The sequence below is a fragment of the Pseudophryne corroboree genome, chromosome 5 (assembly GCF_028390025.1).
Source record: "Pseudophryne corroboree isolate aPseCor3 chromosome 5, aPseCor3.hap2, whole genome shotgun sequence".
NCBI lineage: Eukaryota > Metazoa > Chordata > Amphibia > Anura > Myobatrachidae > Pseudophryne > Pseudophryne corroboree.
Window position 1 is genome coordinate 326,851,826 of NC_086448.1, and position 16,151 is coordinate 326,867,976.

Consider the following 16,151-nt stretch of genomic DNA (forward strand, 5'->3'; position numbering starts at 1 on the left):
GTAAGCATCCTTGATGTCCAGGGACACCATATAGTCCCCTTCTTCCTGGTTCGCTATCACTGCTCTGAGTGACTCCATTTAGAATAGGTCTCACCGAGCCGTCTGGCTTCAGTACCACAATATAGTGTGGAATAATACCCCTTTACTTGTTGTAGGAGGGGTACTTTGATTATCACCTGCTGGGAATACAGCTTGTGAATTGTTTCCAATACTGCCTCCCTGTCGGAGGTAGACGTTGGTAAAGCAAACTTCAGGAACCTGCGAGGGGGAGACGTCTCGAATTTCCAATCTGTACCCCTGGGATACTACTTGTAGGATCCAGGGGTCCACTTGCGAGTGAGCCCACTGCGTGCTGAAACTCTTGAGACGACCCCCCATCGCACCTGTTTTTACGGCCCCAGCGTCATGCTGAGGACTTGGCAGAAGCGGTGGAAGGCTTCTGTTCCTGGGAATGGGCTGCCTGCTGCAGTCTTCTTCCCTTACCTCTATCCCTGGGCAGATATTATGGGGACGAAAGGACTGAAGCTGAAAAGACTATGTCTTTTTCTGCTGAGATGTGACTTGGGGTAAAAAAGGTGGATTTTCTAGCTGTTGCCGTGGCCACCAGGTCCGATGGACCGACCCCAAATAACTCCTCCCCTTTATACGGCAATACTTCCATGTGCCATTTGGAATCTGCATCACCTGACCACTGTCGTGTCCATAAACATCGTCTGGCAGATATGGACATCGCACTTACTCTTGATGCCAGAGTTTCGCATATATAGAAATGCATCTTTTAAATGCTCTATAGTCAATAAAATACTGTCCCTGTCAAGGGTATCAATATTTCCAGTCAGGGAATCCGACCAAGCCACCCCAGCGCTGCCCATCCAGGCTGAGGCGATCGCTGGTCGCAGTATAACACCAGTATGTGTGTATATACTTTTAGGATATTTTCCAACCTCCTATCAGTTGGCTCCTTGAGGGCGTCCGTATCTGGAGACGGTAACGCCACTTGTTTTTATAAGCGTGTGAGCGCCTTATCCACCCTAAGGTGTGTTTCCCAACTTCTGGCGGGAAAGGGTATACCGCCAATAATTTTCTATCGGGGGGAACCCACGCATCATCACACACTTCATTTAATTTATCTGATTCAGGAAAAACCACATGTAGTTTTTTCACACTCCACATAATACCCTTTTTTGTGGTACTTGTAGTATCAGAAATATGTAACATCTCCTTCATTGCCCTTAACAAGTAACGTGTGGCCCTAAAGGAAAATACGTTTGTTTCTTCACCGTCGACACTGGAGTCAGTGTCCGTGTCTGTGTCTGTGTCGACCGACTGAGGTAAAAAGGACGTTTTAACGCCCCTGACGGTGTTTTAGACGCCTGGACAGGTACTAATTGGTTTGCCGGCCGTCTCATGTCGTCAACCGACCTTGCAGCGTGTTGACATTATCACGTAATTCCTTAAATAAGCCATCCATTCCGGTGTCGACTCCCTAGAGAGTGACATCACCATTACCGGCAATTGCTCCGCCTCCTCACCAACATCGTCCTCATACATGTCGACACACAAGTACCGACACACAGCACACACACAGGGAATGCTCTGATAGAGGACAGGACCCCACTAGCCCTTTGGGGAGACAGAGGGAGAGTTTGCCAGCACACACCAAAAACGCTATATTATACAGGGACAACCTTTATATAAGTGTTTTTCCCTTATAGCATTTTAATATATATATACATATCGCCAAATAAGTGCCCCCCCTCTCTGTTTTAACCCTGTTTCTGTAGTGCAGTGCAGGGGAGAGCCTGGGAGCCTTCCCACCAGCATTTCTGTGAGGGAAAATGGCGCTGTGTGCTGAGGAGAATAGGCCCCGCCCCCTTTTCGGCGGGCTTCTTCTCCCGTTTTTCTGAGACCTGGCAGAGGTTAAATACATCCATATAGCCTCCAGGGGCTATATGTGATGTATTTTTAGCCAGAATAAGGTATTATACATTGCTGCCCAGGGCGCCCCCAGCAACGCCCTGCACCCTCCGTGACCGTTGGTGTGAAGTGTGTGACAACAATGGCGCACAGCTGCAGTGCTGTGCGCTACCTTCATGAAGACTGAAAAGCCTTCTGCCGCCGGTTTCTGGACCTTCAATCTTCAGCATCTGCAAGGGGGGTCGGCGGCGCGGCTCCGGGACGAACCCCAGGGTGAGACCTGTGTTCCGACTCCCTCTGGAGCTAATGGTGTCCAGTAGCCTAAGAAGCCAATCCATCCTGCACGCAGGTGAGTTGAACTTCTCTCCCCTAAGTCCCTCGATGCAGTGAGCCTGTTGCCAGCAGGACTCACTGGAAATAAGAAACCTAAAAACTTTTTCTAAGCAGCTCCTTAAGAGAGCCACCTAGATTGCACCCTGCTCGGACGGGCACAAAAACCTAACTGAGGCTTGGAGGAGGGTCATAGGGGGAGGAGCCAGTACACACCACCTGATCCTAAAGCTTTAGTTTTGTGCCCTGTCTCCTGCGGAGCCGCTATTCCCCATGGTCCTGACGGAGTCCCCAGCATCCACTTAGGACGTCAGAGAAAACATGTTAGCTTTATACAGTTAGGGCCTTATATATTTGGACACTGACACATTTATGTTATACCAAAATATATTCAAGTTACAGTTATATAATAATATAGTTTTAAAGTATAGCTTATCAGTTCTAATTTGAGGGTATTCACATCCAAATTGGAGGAGGAAGGGTTTAGGAACCCCAGCTGAGTTTATATTTAGCCTCCTATTTTTCAAGAGACCAAAAGTAATTGGACATTTGACACAACAGCTGTTTGGTGGACAGGTCTGAGCTATTCCTGCTATTTCTGTATCAGTTAAGCAGGCAAAAGGTCTGGAGCTGATTCCAAGTGCGGCATTTGCATTTGGAAGCTGATGCTGTGAACCCACAACATGTGGTCAATGGAGCTCTCAAGGCATGTGAAAGAGGCCATCCTTAAGTTGTAAAAACAACCAAAACATCCATCAGAGAGACAGTGGGAACCTATGGAGTGGCCAAATTAACAGTTTGGTACATTCGGAGAAAAACGAAGAATAAACTAGTGAGCTTGGCAAAACAACAGTGCCGATGAATGCAGGATCCGTTCCATGGTAAAGAAAAACCTCTTCACAACATCCAGCTAAGCGAAGAACACTATACATGAGGTAGGCATATCATTGTCCAAGTCTACCATAAAGGGAAGACTTCACAAGAGTAATACAGAGTGTTCACAATAAGGTGCAAACCATTCCTAAGGCTCAAAAATAGAAAGGCTAGATTGAACTTTGCCAAACAACATCTAAAAAGCCAGCCCAGTTCTAGAACTGCATTATTTGGAGTTTGGACAGATGAAACGAATATCAACCTGTACCATAATGATGGGAAGAAAAAACGTATGCAGAAGGCTTGGATCGGCTCATAATTCCATGCACATCACCTCTACTGTAAAACACGGCAGGGGCAGTGTGATGGCATGGGCATGCATTGGATCACAAGTGTTTATTGATGATGTGACAAAAGAAACAAGCTGCCGGATGAAATTTGAAGCGTCTACAGATATACTATCAGCTCAGATTCAGCATAGTTGATTGGACAGTGCTTCATAATTCAGATGGACTATGACAAAAAAGTGCTATGAAAGCAACCTAGGAGTTTTGCAAGGCAAAAAAGTGGAAATTCTGCAATGGCTGAGTCAACCACCTTATCTAAACCCAATTGAGCCTGCATTTCACTTTCTGAAGACACAACTAATGACAGAAAGACCCATGAACAAACAACAACTGAAGAAAGCTGCAGTAAAGGCCAGGCAAAACAACAAAGGACGAAACTCAGCATTTGGTGATGTTTATGGGTTCCAGACTGAAGACAGTCATTACCTGCAAAGCACTGTCAACAAAGTATTATAAATTAACATTTTATTTATGCTAATGTTAATTTGTCTAATTATATTTAAGCCCCTGAAAATAAGGGACTGTGTAGAAAAATGGTTGCAATTCATAAATGAGAAAAAAAATAGTCTGAAAGTGCTGGTATTCAATTAAAAAAGATTTCCTTTTTATTTTAAATTAGACATGTATACAGATATATATCTCTTAAAAACCATAAACCTAAAACATATTTATGATGTTAACTATACACTCGCGGCACATGAATGAGGCAATTTTGCATGGGTCTCTTCACAGGTCTGGAGTTTGTATATGGAGTATGTGTATAGATAATTTGAAAACTATCAATCTCTAATTGAAATCTCCAGTCTGTAATTATACGCAAGCAAGAGAACCTTTCCAAGACAATCTATAAAGCTATATATCACTCTATACAAAAAAAGTTTAATACTTAGAATTACTCAAACAATCCTTGCACAGTGCATAGAGTGATATATATATATATATATATATATATATATACATACCGTGTTTCCCCGATAATAAGCCCTACCCCGAAAATAAGCCCTACCCTTGCTTTTGGAAACTGGTCCAAAATAAGCCCTACCCCGAAAATAAGCCCTATCAAAATTCTTATTACCCGAGTCCGTGCACTAAATTCAATGCCCCCAGCTCCACCCCCGCTAACCCCCTTCACCGCCGCCCTGCTTGAGGGATGCTGTACAGTACTGAAGACTCCATCTCCAAGTCCCAGGGATGCATTGCGCCCTGCGCATGATGTCACCGCGCACATCACGCGGCTTCTGTACACGGCGGGAGCGGAGTAGCAGTGGCGCTGGCAGAAAGCAAGAAGAAGAACTGGAACTGGAAAGTGCTGTAGGTGAGGAGCAGGACTGGGGGCATGGTGGCTGTAAAAGGAGGACTGGGGGCTGTGAAAGCAGGACTGGGGGCATGGTGGCTGTAAAAGGGGGGCTGTAAAAGCAGGACTGGGGGAATGGTGGCTGTAAAAGGAGGACTGGGGGCTGTAAAAGCAGGACTGGGGGCATGGTGGCACCTGTTTTTTTAAATTTGCTGTCAATGTTAATTAAAATAAGCCCTACCCCGAAAATAAGCCCTACGGTGTTTTTTGTTGGAAAAAAAATAATAAGACAGTGTCTTATTATCGGGGAAACACGGTATATATACACACACACACACATAGATACAAACTCCAGACCTGTGAGGAGACCCATACAAAATTGCCTCATTCATGTGCCGCGAGTGTATAGTTAACATCATAAATATATTTTAGGTTTATAGTTTTTAAGAGATATATATCTGTATACATGTCTAATTTAAAATAAAAAGGAAATATTTTTAATTGAATACCAGCACTTTCATACAATTTTTTTCTCTTTTTTGACCTAAGGGAGATGAGTAACTCCCTCAAGTGAGAGCTGCAGGTACTCAATTTAAACGAACATTTTGATCAGCGCCAGGTACATAAAATTCTGCAATTCTTAAATGCTTATTTTTGTTCAACCTCTTGAATTAAAGCTGAAAGTCTGCACTTCAATTGCATGTCAATTGTTTTATTTCAAATCAATTATGGTAGCATATACAGAGACAAAATTATGAAAACTGTGTCAGTGTCCAATTATATATGGACTTACCGTATATACTCGAGTATAAGTCGACCCGAATATAAGCCGAGGCACCTAATTTTACCACAAAAACCTGGGAAAACTTATTGACTCGAGTATAAGCCTAGGGTGGGAAATACAGCTCTAGCCGTACACAGCCCTCATAGTGCCAGATATGCCCTCATACTGCCAGATATGCCCCCACAGTGCCAGATATGCCCTCATGCTGCCAGATATGCCCCACAGTGCCAGATGTGACAGATATGCCCCACAGTGCCAGATATGCCCTCATGCTGCCAGATATGCCCCACAGTGCCAGATGTGCCAGATATGTCCCACAGTGCTAGATGTGCCAGATATGCCCCACAGTGCCAGATGTGCCCTCATGCTGCCAGATATGCCCCACAGTGCCAGATGTGCCAAATATGCCCCACAGTGCCAGTTTGTTACTTACCCTCCGTCGCTCCCGCGCTGTTTCATTGCTCCCGCGCTGTCTTCTGAAGGAGGGACACGGAGGGCACAGCGCGCGGCTCTCCTGTGTCCCTCCTGCGTCTCCGGCGTGTGTGTATTAAAGGAAGTGCCGGTTCGTGCACTTCCTTTAACACACACACGCCGCTGCCACCAGAGACGCAGGAGGGACACAGGAGAGCCGCGCGCTGTTCCCTCCTAAATACTGACTCGAGTATAAGCTGAAGTGGCTTTTTCAGCACAAAAAAAAAAAAAGGTGCTGAAAAAGTCGGCTTATACTCGATTATATACGGTAACTGTATGTCACAGTGTTCAAAACTGTCTCCAGGTTCAGACCCATCGGGGAATGCTCCAGGATTAATGCCTGGAGCTATTATTCTGCTGCTGTAAACCCGCATTAAGGCCCTCATTCCAAGTTGTTCGCTCGCTAGCTGCTTTTAGCAGCATTGCAAACGCCAGGCCGCCGCCCTCTGGGAGTGTATCTTAGCTTAGCAGAATAGCGAACGAAAGATTAGCAGAATTGCTACTAAATATTTTCTTGCAGTTTCTGAGTAGCTCCAGACTTACTCCTAGAATGCGATCAGCTCGGTCAGTTTAGTTCCTGGTTTGACATCACAAACATGCCCTGCGTTCGGCCAGCCACTCCCCCGTTTCTCCAGACACTCCCGCGTTTTTCCCTGACACTCCTGTGTTTTTTAGCACACTCCTGAAAAACGCTCAGTTACCACCCAGAAACGCCCCTTTCCTGTCAATCACTCACCGATCAGCAGTGCGACTGAAAAGCGCCGCAGGAACACCAGCAAATCTACTAAGTTTTATGTAAAATAACTTAGCGCATGCGCTCTGCCTACCATGCGCATGCGCATTTAGCAACAAATCGCAGCATAGCGAAAATCGGCAACGAGCGAACAACTCGGAATGACCACCTAAATGCTGGAATCTATGGGGTTCCCTGCGTGTTAAAACCCCAGAGGGTGCATTTACTACAAGAAAAAATCCTTGTTATACACAAGGGTAAAAGACTTAATTGAATAGGTCCATGCTGAATATTAGATGTGCGCCAATGAGTCCTCAAATGGTTTATATAGGTGCAGGTTTATTACCTAGATTTAATTACTAGCCAACTGTCCTGCACAGTAAGCCTGCAGGTAATGCTCATTAACCCATATATTCCAGGTTAAGTGCCCAGGATCTGTGTGTTACCCTGTAGGGTAATCCCCAGAGGGTGCAAGGAAAATCTGTTTTAAGTGCACTCTCTGGGGTTTACTGTGCGCGTGTCACAATCCACAGCACATCAGCCTAGTGCCGATGTGCGCTCTCTCTCCTCCCGACCGGCTCCACTGGGCATGCACAAGATCTCGTAAGCCTCACGGGATCTCCCCTGCAGCCTGGAGCCCGGGCAGCCGCAGCAGCCAGGGGAAGTGCTATCCCTGCTGTGGTGATGGGGCAACAACTCCTGCAGCTGTCGAAATTAATAGCTGCGGGTGTTAGAACGGTCAATGCCACTGACCCTTTATACATTGGCGGAGGACACTGACGTGCTATCTTGTAGATTGCAGCGCCTATACAGACAGGGGCACGTCTGTCATTTAGCACACATAGTAATACATGTGGGAGAAGCGGTAACTGTGCAGTTACAGGTTTCTGCCATATTGCCACATAATACATCTACCACTGAGTTCTGTTTTCACTGTGACATCATCCTACTTCTTCCCTACCCTATAATATCACTGCACATGCTGACAGTCTTAAAGGCTCTGTCTGTGTAGCAGGCTGACTACAGTATGTCTGTGTCTAGCAGACAGACAATGGGGGGCATTCCGAGTTGATCGCACATAGCAACTTTTTGCTGCTCGTGCGATCAACTAGATGCCGCCTATGGGGGTCATTCCGAGTTGATCGTAGCTGTGCTAAATTTAGCACAGCTACAATCATTCACACTGACATGCGGGGGGACGCCCAGCACAGGTCTAGTCCGCCCCGCATGTCAGTGCCGCCCACCCCCTACACCTGCAGAAGTGCAAAGGCATCACACAGCGGCGATGCCTTTGCACTTCAAGAGTAGTTTCCGACCAGCGCAGCTTTAGCGTGCTGGCCTGGAACTACTCGTCGCTCCCCGGCCCGCAGCTGCTGCGTGTGATGTCACGCAGCTGCCACGGACCCCCCCCCCCCCCCTCCCCACATGGTCCAGCCACGCCTGCGTTGGCCGGACTGCGCCCCCTCCCACCCAGCGACCACATCTGCCTCAGAGGCGATCGCTAGGCAACGACGGCCGGCGCAGTTCCAACCCGATCGCTGCGAGAAACTGCAGCGAGCTATCGAGTCGGAATGATCCCCTATGGGGGAGTGTATTTTAGCATAGCAAGGCCACGATCACTTGTGCAGCCCTGCTATGCTAAAAACGTTTTGTGTAAAACAAGACTAGCCCTGGACATACTTACCTGGGCCCTCATTCCGAGTTGATCGCTCGCTAGCTACTTTTAGCAGCCATGCAAACGCACAGTCGCCGCCCATGGGGGAGTGTATTTTTGCTTTGCAAGAGTGCGAACGCCTGTGCAGCCGAGCGGTACAAAAGCATTTTGTGCAAAACAAGACCAGCCCTGTAGTTACTTCTTCTGTGCAATGATTGCTGCGACGAAGGTCCCGTCAGATACCCGCCCTGCAAACGCATGGACACGCCTGCGTTTTTCCAAACACTCCCAGAAAACGGTCAGTTGACACCCATAAACGCCTTCTTCCTGCCAATCTCCTTGCGATTGCCTGTGCGAATGGAATCGTCGCTAGAAGAAATGCAAAACAATGATGCACTTTGCACCCGCACGCCGCGCGTGAGCATTGCGGCCCATACGCATGCGTAGTTTCGCCATTTTTTTAACCGATCGCTACACAGCAAATAACGGCAGCTAGCGATCAACTCGGAATGAGGGCCCTGGTGCGATGATTTCAGCGATGCAGGTCCCGGAATGGACGTCAGACATCCGCCCTCCAAACGCCTGGACATGCCTGCGTTGGCCGATCCACTCCCGGAAAACGGACAGTTGAAGCCCCGGAACGCCTTCCTCCTGTCAATCTTCTTCTTCGTACAAGACGTCGCTGCCCGGCGACAGCCATCACCGGGCAACGACGCGCCTGCCTAATGCGGTCGCCGCGCATGCGCAGTTCCGACCTGATTGCACCGCTGCGAAGAAGTGCAGCGTGCGATCGGGTCGGAATGACCCCCAATGTGTTTTGTTTCTGTTCTGTGGGATCATATCCCTCTTCCCCGGCATTTTCCACCATACCATGACATGGTGAAAGTGGTGACCCTTTGGCAGGGATTATTGTTTGTTACCCCAAAAGCTACTTAAATTACTGTAAATGATGAGATATAGGAGGATAGCTAAAAACAATGCATACTTAAAAGATATAGATGTGTCCACATACATCTAGCTTCCCTGCACATTAAACAGCCCTTCTAGTCACGCCATCTGTGGCGTGACTTGGTAGCGTTAAGCGTCTTTACGTGCCTAAACCTAACCATCCCCTTACATGAGGAGAAACAATGCATGCAGCATTGTGAAAACTACAGTACTCCTACAGATGGAGCCTTCTTTATCTAACCCTGCCTAGTGGCAGGCGTGCACTCCCGGTATGACTAGGCGATCCGTCCGCCTAGTCACGCCGGGAATGTACAAGCTCTTCCCATTCAGAGCGTCTTTGTCAGGGTGCGCGGATGGAGATGCTCTCCATTAAAGTGAATGGAGAGCGTCTCCGTCCAGGCGTGCGCGCCCGTCCAGGCGGAGACACTCACAGTGACTAGGTGCGCCCAGGCGGGCGCGCCTAATCACACAAAGAGCCTGAATAACAGAGACTCCATCTGTATTTAACAGGGAAACCTGCTTTATTCACTGCTTTTTCACAAAATAAGTTTCAGAAAAACAGATTATGTGGGTGAACAGTGTCAGTGCTTCTAATCACCCATGTGACATCAGATTTAGAGTGAGACGTCAATATGATAAAACATGCTTAAAACTATAATGATAAGATAATTTTGGTGTGGCAGTGTACTAACACACTGCAGTTTCTCTCTCTAGCAGCAAGACCTAAGCACAAAAGCCCTTCATTAACATCAGCCTTATGCCTCACATATTGCTACACCAGCATCTACTGAGAGAACCGTGGCCACAGGCCTCCCTACAGATAATGAGAGAACCAGGGAAGCAGTGAAAAAAGGCTAACCTACAGATAAGGAAAGAACTGTGGGCACTAGCCTGCCTAGATAAGAAGAGAAACGGGGGCACTATGCCTACCTACAAATAAGGAGAGAACCGTGGGCACAGGCCTACCTACAGGTAAGTAGAGAACCGTGGGCACAGGAGTACCTACAGGTAAAGAGAACCATGGGCACAGGTCTACCTACAGATAAAGAGAGAACCGTGGGCACAGGCCTACCTACAGGTAGAGAGAGAACCGTGGGCACAGGCCTACCTACAGGTAGAGAGAGAACCGTGGGCACAGGCCTACCTACAGGTAAGAGAGAACCGTGGGCACAGGCCTACCTACAGATAATAGTGTTTCTGCTAGGATGTGGGCAGGGAGCAGAGGTGCTGGGGCAGGTCACGCATGCTAGAAAATGGTGCATGGCGACACTATTGGGGGCAGTGCAGGCCCCCTTAACGTCACTAATGGGGGCGTGCCCCAGACCCCAGTCTCATTAAAGGTGTTGTGACCAACATTTACTATGGTGCTGAGCTTCCCTATATGTACTCCCTTTAATGTGACCACGCGCACGACATCTATTCGCACAGCGGCAGCATGGGTCCAAGCAAGCTGTTTTAGCATGGCGCCGCTAAAGGGGCACGGCGTATTATGCCCTTTAAAAATGGGGCAGGGTGTGGCACACTGGTAAAACAGCCTGGCATGAACACTAGATAAGGAGAGAACCAAGGGCACAGAGAACCATGGGTACAGGCCTACCTACAGATGAGGAGAGATCCGCTGGCACAGGCGAGATGAGATGAGATCCGTGGGCACCGGCCTACCTACAGATGAGGAGAGATCCGCTGGCACAGGCGAGATGAGATGAGATCCGTGGGCACCGGCCTACCTACAGATGAGGAGAGATCCGCTGGCACAGGCGAGATGAGATCCGTGGGCACAGGCCTATCTACACCTAAAGCTCATTTGTGTTTGTCTTTTGTGGCATATTCGAGGGAGATATATCAAACATAAACAGAGCGAGAAAGTGGAGAAACTGCCCACAACAACCAAGCAGATACTTACTGTGATTTTAAAGAGTTACTACATAAATGATAGCTATAAGCTAATTAGGTGAGAGAGTTAAATATAACTATTACTTTGTCCTTAAAAACAAAGCACTCAGAAGACATGTTATATTAGTACGGTAAGTCAAAATATAGTGATGGCATGACAGTAATATAAGGATGAAGATTCGTCTTTTAGTCAAGCTAAAGCATGCAAAAAACCCATTCTATGGTATAACATATGTGTAACCTGATACATAACACACTGGCCGGCAGTGATACAGCAGCTGTTGTACACTGTACAGACTGACAGCTACAGTACTCAGCTGCAGCCCCTGCTGCTTCCGGATACATGTACCCTGCACAGACAGACAACCATCACAGATCCGGAAGTATGGACACTGAGTAGCGTATGCTCACCCCAAACGCCGAGCTATCTGCAGCATGTACAGTACTATGCAGGGATATTACAGTCTCACTCACCTGATCAGGCAACCCGGCAACTCCGTGTTGTGATTCAGCCATTGCAAGTAGAAGTCAGTCACATGACAAGGACTGGCATAAAACTACAACTCCCGGCGTGCCATGCAACCATTCAAATCTCTGTAACTTTATTCACTATCTTTATGAGAGGGAGAGAATACTGCAGCAATGCATAGGCATCTGTGTGTGGCTGTCCAGCTCTTGGGGAACTACTGTACTGTATATCAGGGGTAATTCCAAGTTGATCGCAGCAGGAATTTAGTTAGCAATTGGGCAAAACTATGTGCACTGCAGGGGAGGCAGATTTAACATGTGCAGAGAGAGTTAGATTTGGGTGGGTTATTTTATTTCTGTGCAGGGTAAATACTGGCTGCTTTATTTTTACCCTGCAAATTAGATTGCAGATTGAACACACCCCACCCAAATCTAACTCTCTCTGCACATGTTAAATCTGCTTTCCCTGCAGTGCACATGGGCCCTCATTCCGAGTTGTTCGCTCGCTAGCCGCTTTTAGCAGCAGTACACACGCTAAGCCGCCGCCTACTGGGAGTGAATCTTAGCTTAGCAGAATTGCGAACGAAGTATTCGCAATATTGCGAAAAGATTTTTCTGTGCAGTTTCTGTGTAGCTCGAGACTTACTCTTCCAGTGCGATCAGTTCAGTGCTTGTCGTTCCTGGTTTGACGTCACAAACACACCCAGCGTTCGCCCAGACACTCCCCCGTTTCTTCAGACACTCCCGCGTTTTTCCCAGAAACGGCAGCGTTTTTTCACACACTCCCATAAAACGGCCAGTTTCCGCCCAGAAACACCCACTTCCTGACAATCACACTCCGATAACCAGAACGAAGAAAAAACCTCGTAATGCCGTGAGTAAAATACCAAACTTCTTAGCAAATTTACTTGGCGCAGTCGCAGTGCGAACATTGCGCATGCGCAATTAGCGGAAAATCGCTGCGATGCGAAGAAAATTACCGAGCGAACAACTCGGAATAAGGGCCATGGTTTTGCCCAATTGCTAACTAAATTCCTGCTGCGATCAACTTGGAATTACCCCCATCATCCTGTCATAGGCTGGCTGTTGTTAGTTTTAATGTAGAATGCTATGTTGGAAGGTTTATGAATACTAAAAGAAAACGTGTTATAGATAGCAGCAAAAATATATTTACAAATAAAAATGTTACACTTTATTTATGCATGTATTTATTTATTTATTTATTTATTCATTCATTCATTCGTTCGTTCAGCTTTGCCTACAAAATCCCATTCCTGGATCTGTAATGTTGGGCGGTATGCTAATCAAACTTACTTTAAAAATGCCTATTTTTCAATTAGGAAAATAGCAGTAGTACTTAGTAGATTTGTCACAGGGGCATACAGTATGTTTTGCATCGCAAGGACATTTTATTTTATTATATTCTCAAGGTTCTCTGGAGTATGCTGTTACTATAGTACTTTCTTAATGAATCACCATTGCTCACCAATCAGACGGCTTATCACTCAGTGTGTGTACCCAGCTTAAAACTTCAACAAGCGCTAGAGCTCTTTGCCGTGCTGTAGACATTATAGCAGGGACACCCACAATCCTTGCAAACTACAAGTCTCGGCAAGCACTGTTATGGGGTTGGTATCGTGTTACCAGCGGCCAGGATCCCGGCGGTCATAATCCCAACGCCAGCTGCGCTCGCCACAGATACTATTCCCACTCTATGGGACAGCCTGGAGAAGGGATAAAGAAGTGATAAAGCAGTGATAAGTGCAAGGTGATAACGCACCAGCCTATCAGCTCCTAACTGTTATTTTTCAAATCTGTAATGATTGGCTGGTGCAGATGCATAGGCAGATTTGAGATAGCATCAGTGGGCGTCTTTTACTGTTCAGGGCAGCTCTTCACATGCCATTTTCAGCAGTAGCAGTTTTGAGACGATTGCAGTTTCAGTGTCAATTGCGATCCATCCTGAATAAGACCCTTAGTTGGGAAAAGAGAGAATGCCTTGAAAAATCAAAACAGAAAGGTCTCGTACACTGAGAGATCTGGCTTTGTGGTATGCTGAAAGTATATTTTCCTTATCCATGTAGTCCAGAAACTGAACAATTCTGTGTGCCTGCTCAACAGTAACTGTACCAAATGTAGAGGCAAGCTGTAGAATCTGAACAATGGTGGTCATTCCGAGTTGATCGCAGCCAGCAACTTTTTGCTGCTGGTGCGATCAACTAGTCCACGCCTATGGGGGAGTGTATTTTAGCTTAGCAGGGCTGCGAGCGCTTGTGCTAAAGCTAAAAAAATTTCAAGTAAAACAAGACCAGCCCTGGACATACTTACCCTGTGCGACGATTTCAGCGATGATGGGGCCGGCTTTGACGTCACACCTCCGCCCTCCGTTGTCCTGGACATGCCTGCGTTTTCAAATCCACTCCCTGAAAACGGCTGGAAACGCATCGGTGCCGCCCAGGACCACCTTCTTCCTGTTAATCTTCTTACGGTCGGCTCTGCGACCGCTTTGTTCGTTCTTCTGGATGTAACCCAGCGACCCCTGTCACCGGGTAACGTCGCACACGCGCAGTGCGTCCGCCGCGCATGCGCATTCCGGACCCGTTCACACCGAAGCAACAAACCGCTGCGTGCGAACGGGTCAGAATGACCCCAAATAGCAGTGCTAATGAGGTTGGGAGGGATACTTTAACAGTGACCAGAGGAAATGATAGTTACCCAGCCGGCACACATACATTATGGTGCAGATTTACACAGAAACAGCCAACAATCACGTTAGACTGCCCAGCCTATTCAGAGGGAGCTCAGATGGACAGATACAGAACAGAGGCTTATAATATAATGGTGGTGATTTGCCTTGGTACAGATAAAAACAGGAAGACAGTACAGCTAGAGATATTCTGATCCCATTATGAAGAAGGGAAGGTAAAATCCCAAAGGTGCTGCAGCAGAGGTTGGGTCAGTAACAACAGTGGATAAATAGTCCAAAGGCTGATATCCCAGTATCCAGTAATGTGGGAATGCAGAAACGCCACCAGCGCTCACCCAGAACAGCAGCTACAGGCTGATTTCTGCTCTGTCTCCAAAATGTACACTTGACTCCTGCACCAGGTGATTACAGGCAGCAGTTGCGGCCCCAGGCCTCTGTGAGTCAAGGTGGAGCAGGAAGCATAGGACAGTAATGGCCAGGACATGCCACACACCAGGCAAGATGGCAGCAGTGGAGGGGCCTCAGCCCCTACAGTAGTGGCAAATGACCCCCAAAATGTTTCAAGGTCACCTCAATCCCCCACAGTTCGAGAGTAGCCATACATGGTTCAAAAGAGGAGAATGGGGAGTTGCTGGGATATGTGGCCAACCACACATGGCCTTGCCCATCCAAAAGTCCTAAATGCTGATTGTTAAAGTGTAAATGAGTATTTCCATCTAATACTGGGGATAATTCAGAGATGGACGAAGTGCAGTAGCAGCTGCGATGGTTGATGCAGCCGCTACTTGCACTTTATGAAATTGCAGCAGGAGGCATCATGTGTAAAGAGAAACCTCCTGCATGCATCTGTGCTCCACTGCTATGTATGAGGATGCAACTCTGGATCACTTGCAAGAACATTGGCCAACTGCGTAACCCTCATGTTTCTCAGGATGGCTAAGTTGTTCACGGTGTCGGGGCCAGGAAATCTGTGTCAGAAGATGCAGATCCTGGCCATGGCATGCCTACAAAATGGGGGCAGCGCCCCTGTTTTGTATAATGCTGTCTGGCACCGCCCCCCACTCACTCCCAAATGGCTACAGCCAATCAATCAGACTGTGGCTTAGGGGGCACTGCATGCAAGGACACAGGACCCTGAATCCTGACCATTGGGTTTACTTACATCTCTAAATTAGGCCATCTGTTACAAAGTTGCAGTAGACAATTCTGTGTTTGAGAGTAGTTTTCTTTTAAAGTTGGTGTGCAGGAGCTTCACCCCAACCAGAGCCCAGGAGCTGTTAAACATCAAGGTTTATTCCTGCCTTCTGTCCTTTTTGTAAAAGAGAATGGACAAATCAATTCAGTGGACATTACTAAGCACATAGGTATGAGTGTATCTGCAGGGACTTTATTTTGTCCTGATTTTGTAGGTCAGAATGTTGGGAAATATGTTTAAAAGGTGGTGGAGCAAAGGCGTGAGCAGGAGTCTTTTGATTGCAGCTTGTGATTGGTCCTCCTCACCCTCTCCTCCTTAGTTTAGGCTTTAGGTGAAAGAGGAAAGGCATCTGCCAGAGTAATTATGGGACATTAGTATTTTACTAGGAGGCAGTCTATCCTTAATATCTTTTAGGTTCTGAAAAATGTTTAGTATTTCTCTTCTTGCTCTTAAATTCGACATTGTATAGATTTCAGTTGTATTTTCCTTAGATGCGTTTTTTTCTTTTCTTACCAGATACGGCTCTATTATAGTGCA

At 47.1% G+C, this 16,151-nt stretch overlaps 1 protein-coding gene across 2 annotated transcripts in view; it reads right to left on the reverse strand.

Moving 5' to 3' along the window:
• VPS41 (VPS41 subunit of HOPS complex) overlaps positions 1–11,809 on the reverse strand; it is a 661,741-nt gene extending 649,932 nt beyond the window's left edge. The window contains exon 1 of one of the 2 annotated variants that reach the window (XM_063922529.1): positions 11,719–11,809. In XM_063922529.1, coding sequence (XP_063778599.1) covers positions 11,719–11,760 — 42 coding nt within the window. In that variant the 5' untranslated portion in view covers positions 11,761–11,809. The other variant, XM_063922530.1, reaches the window with a different exon arrangement.
• Positions 11,810–16,151: the final 4,342 nt, after the last annotated feature.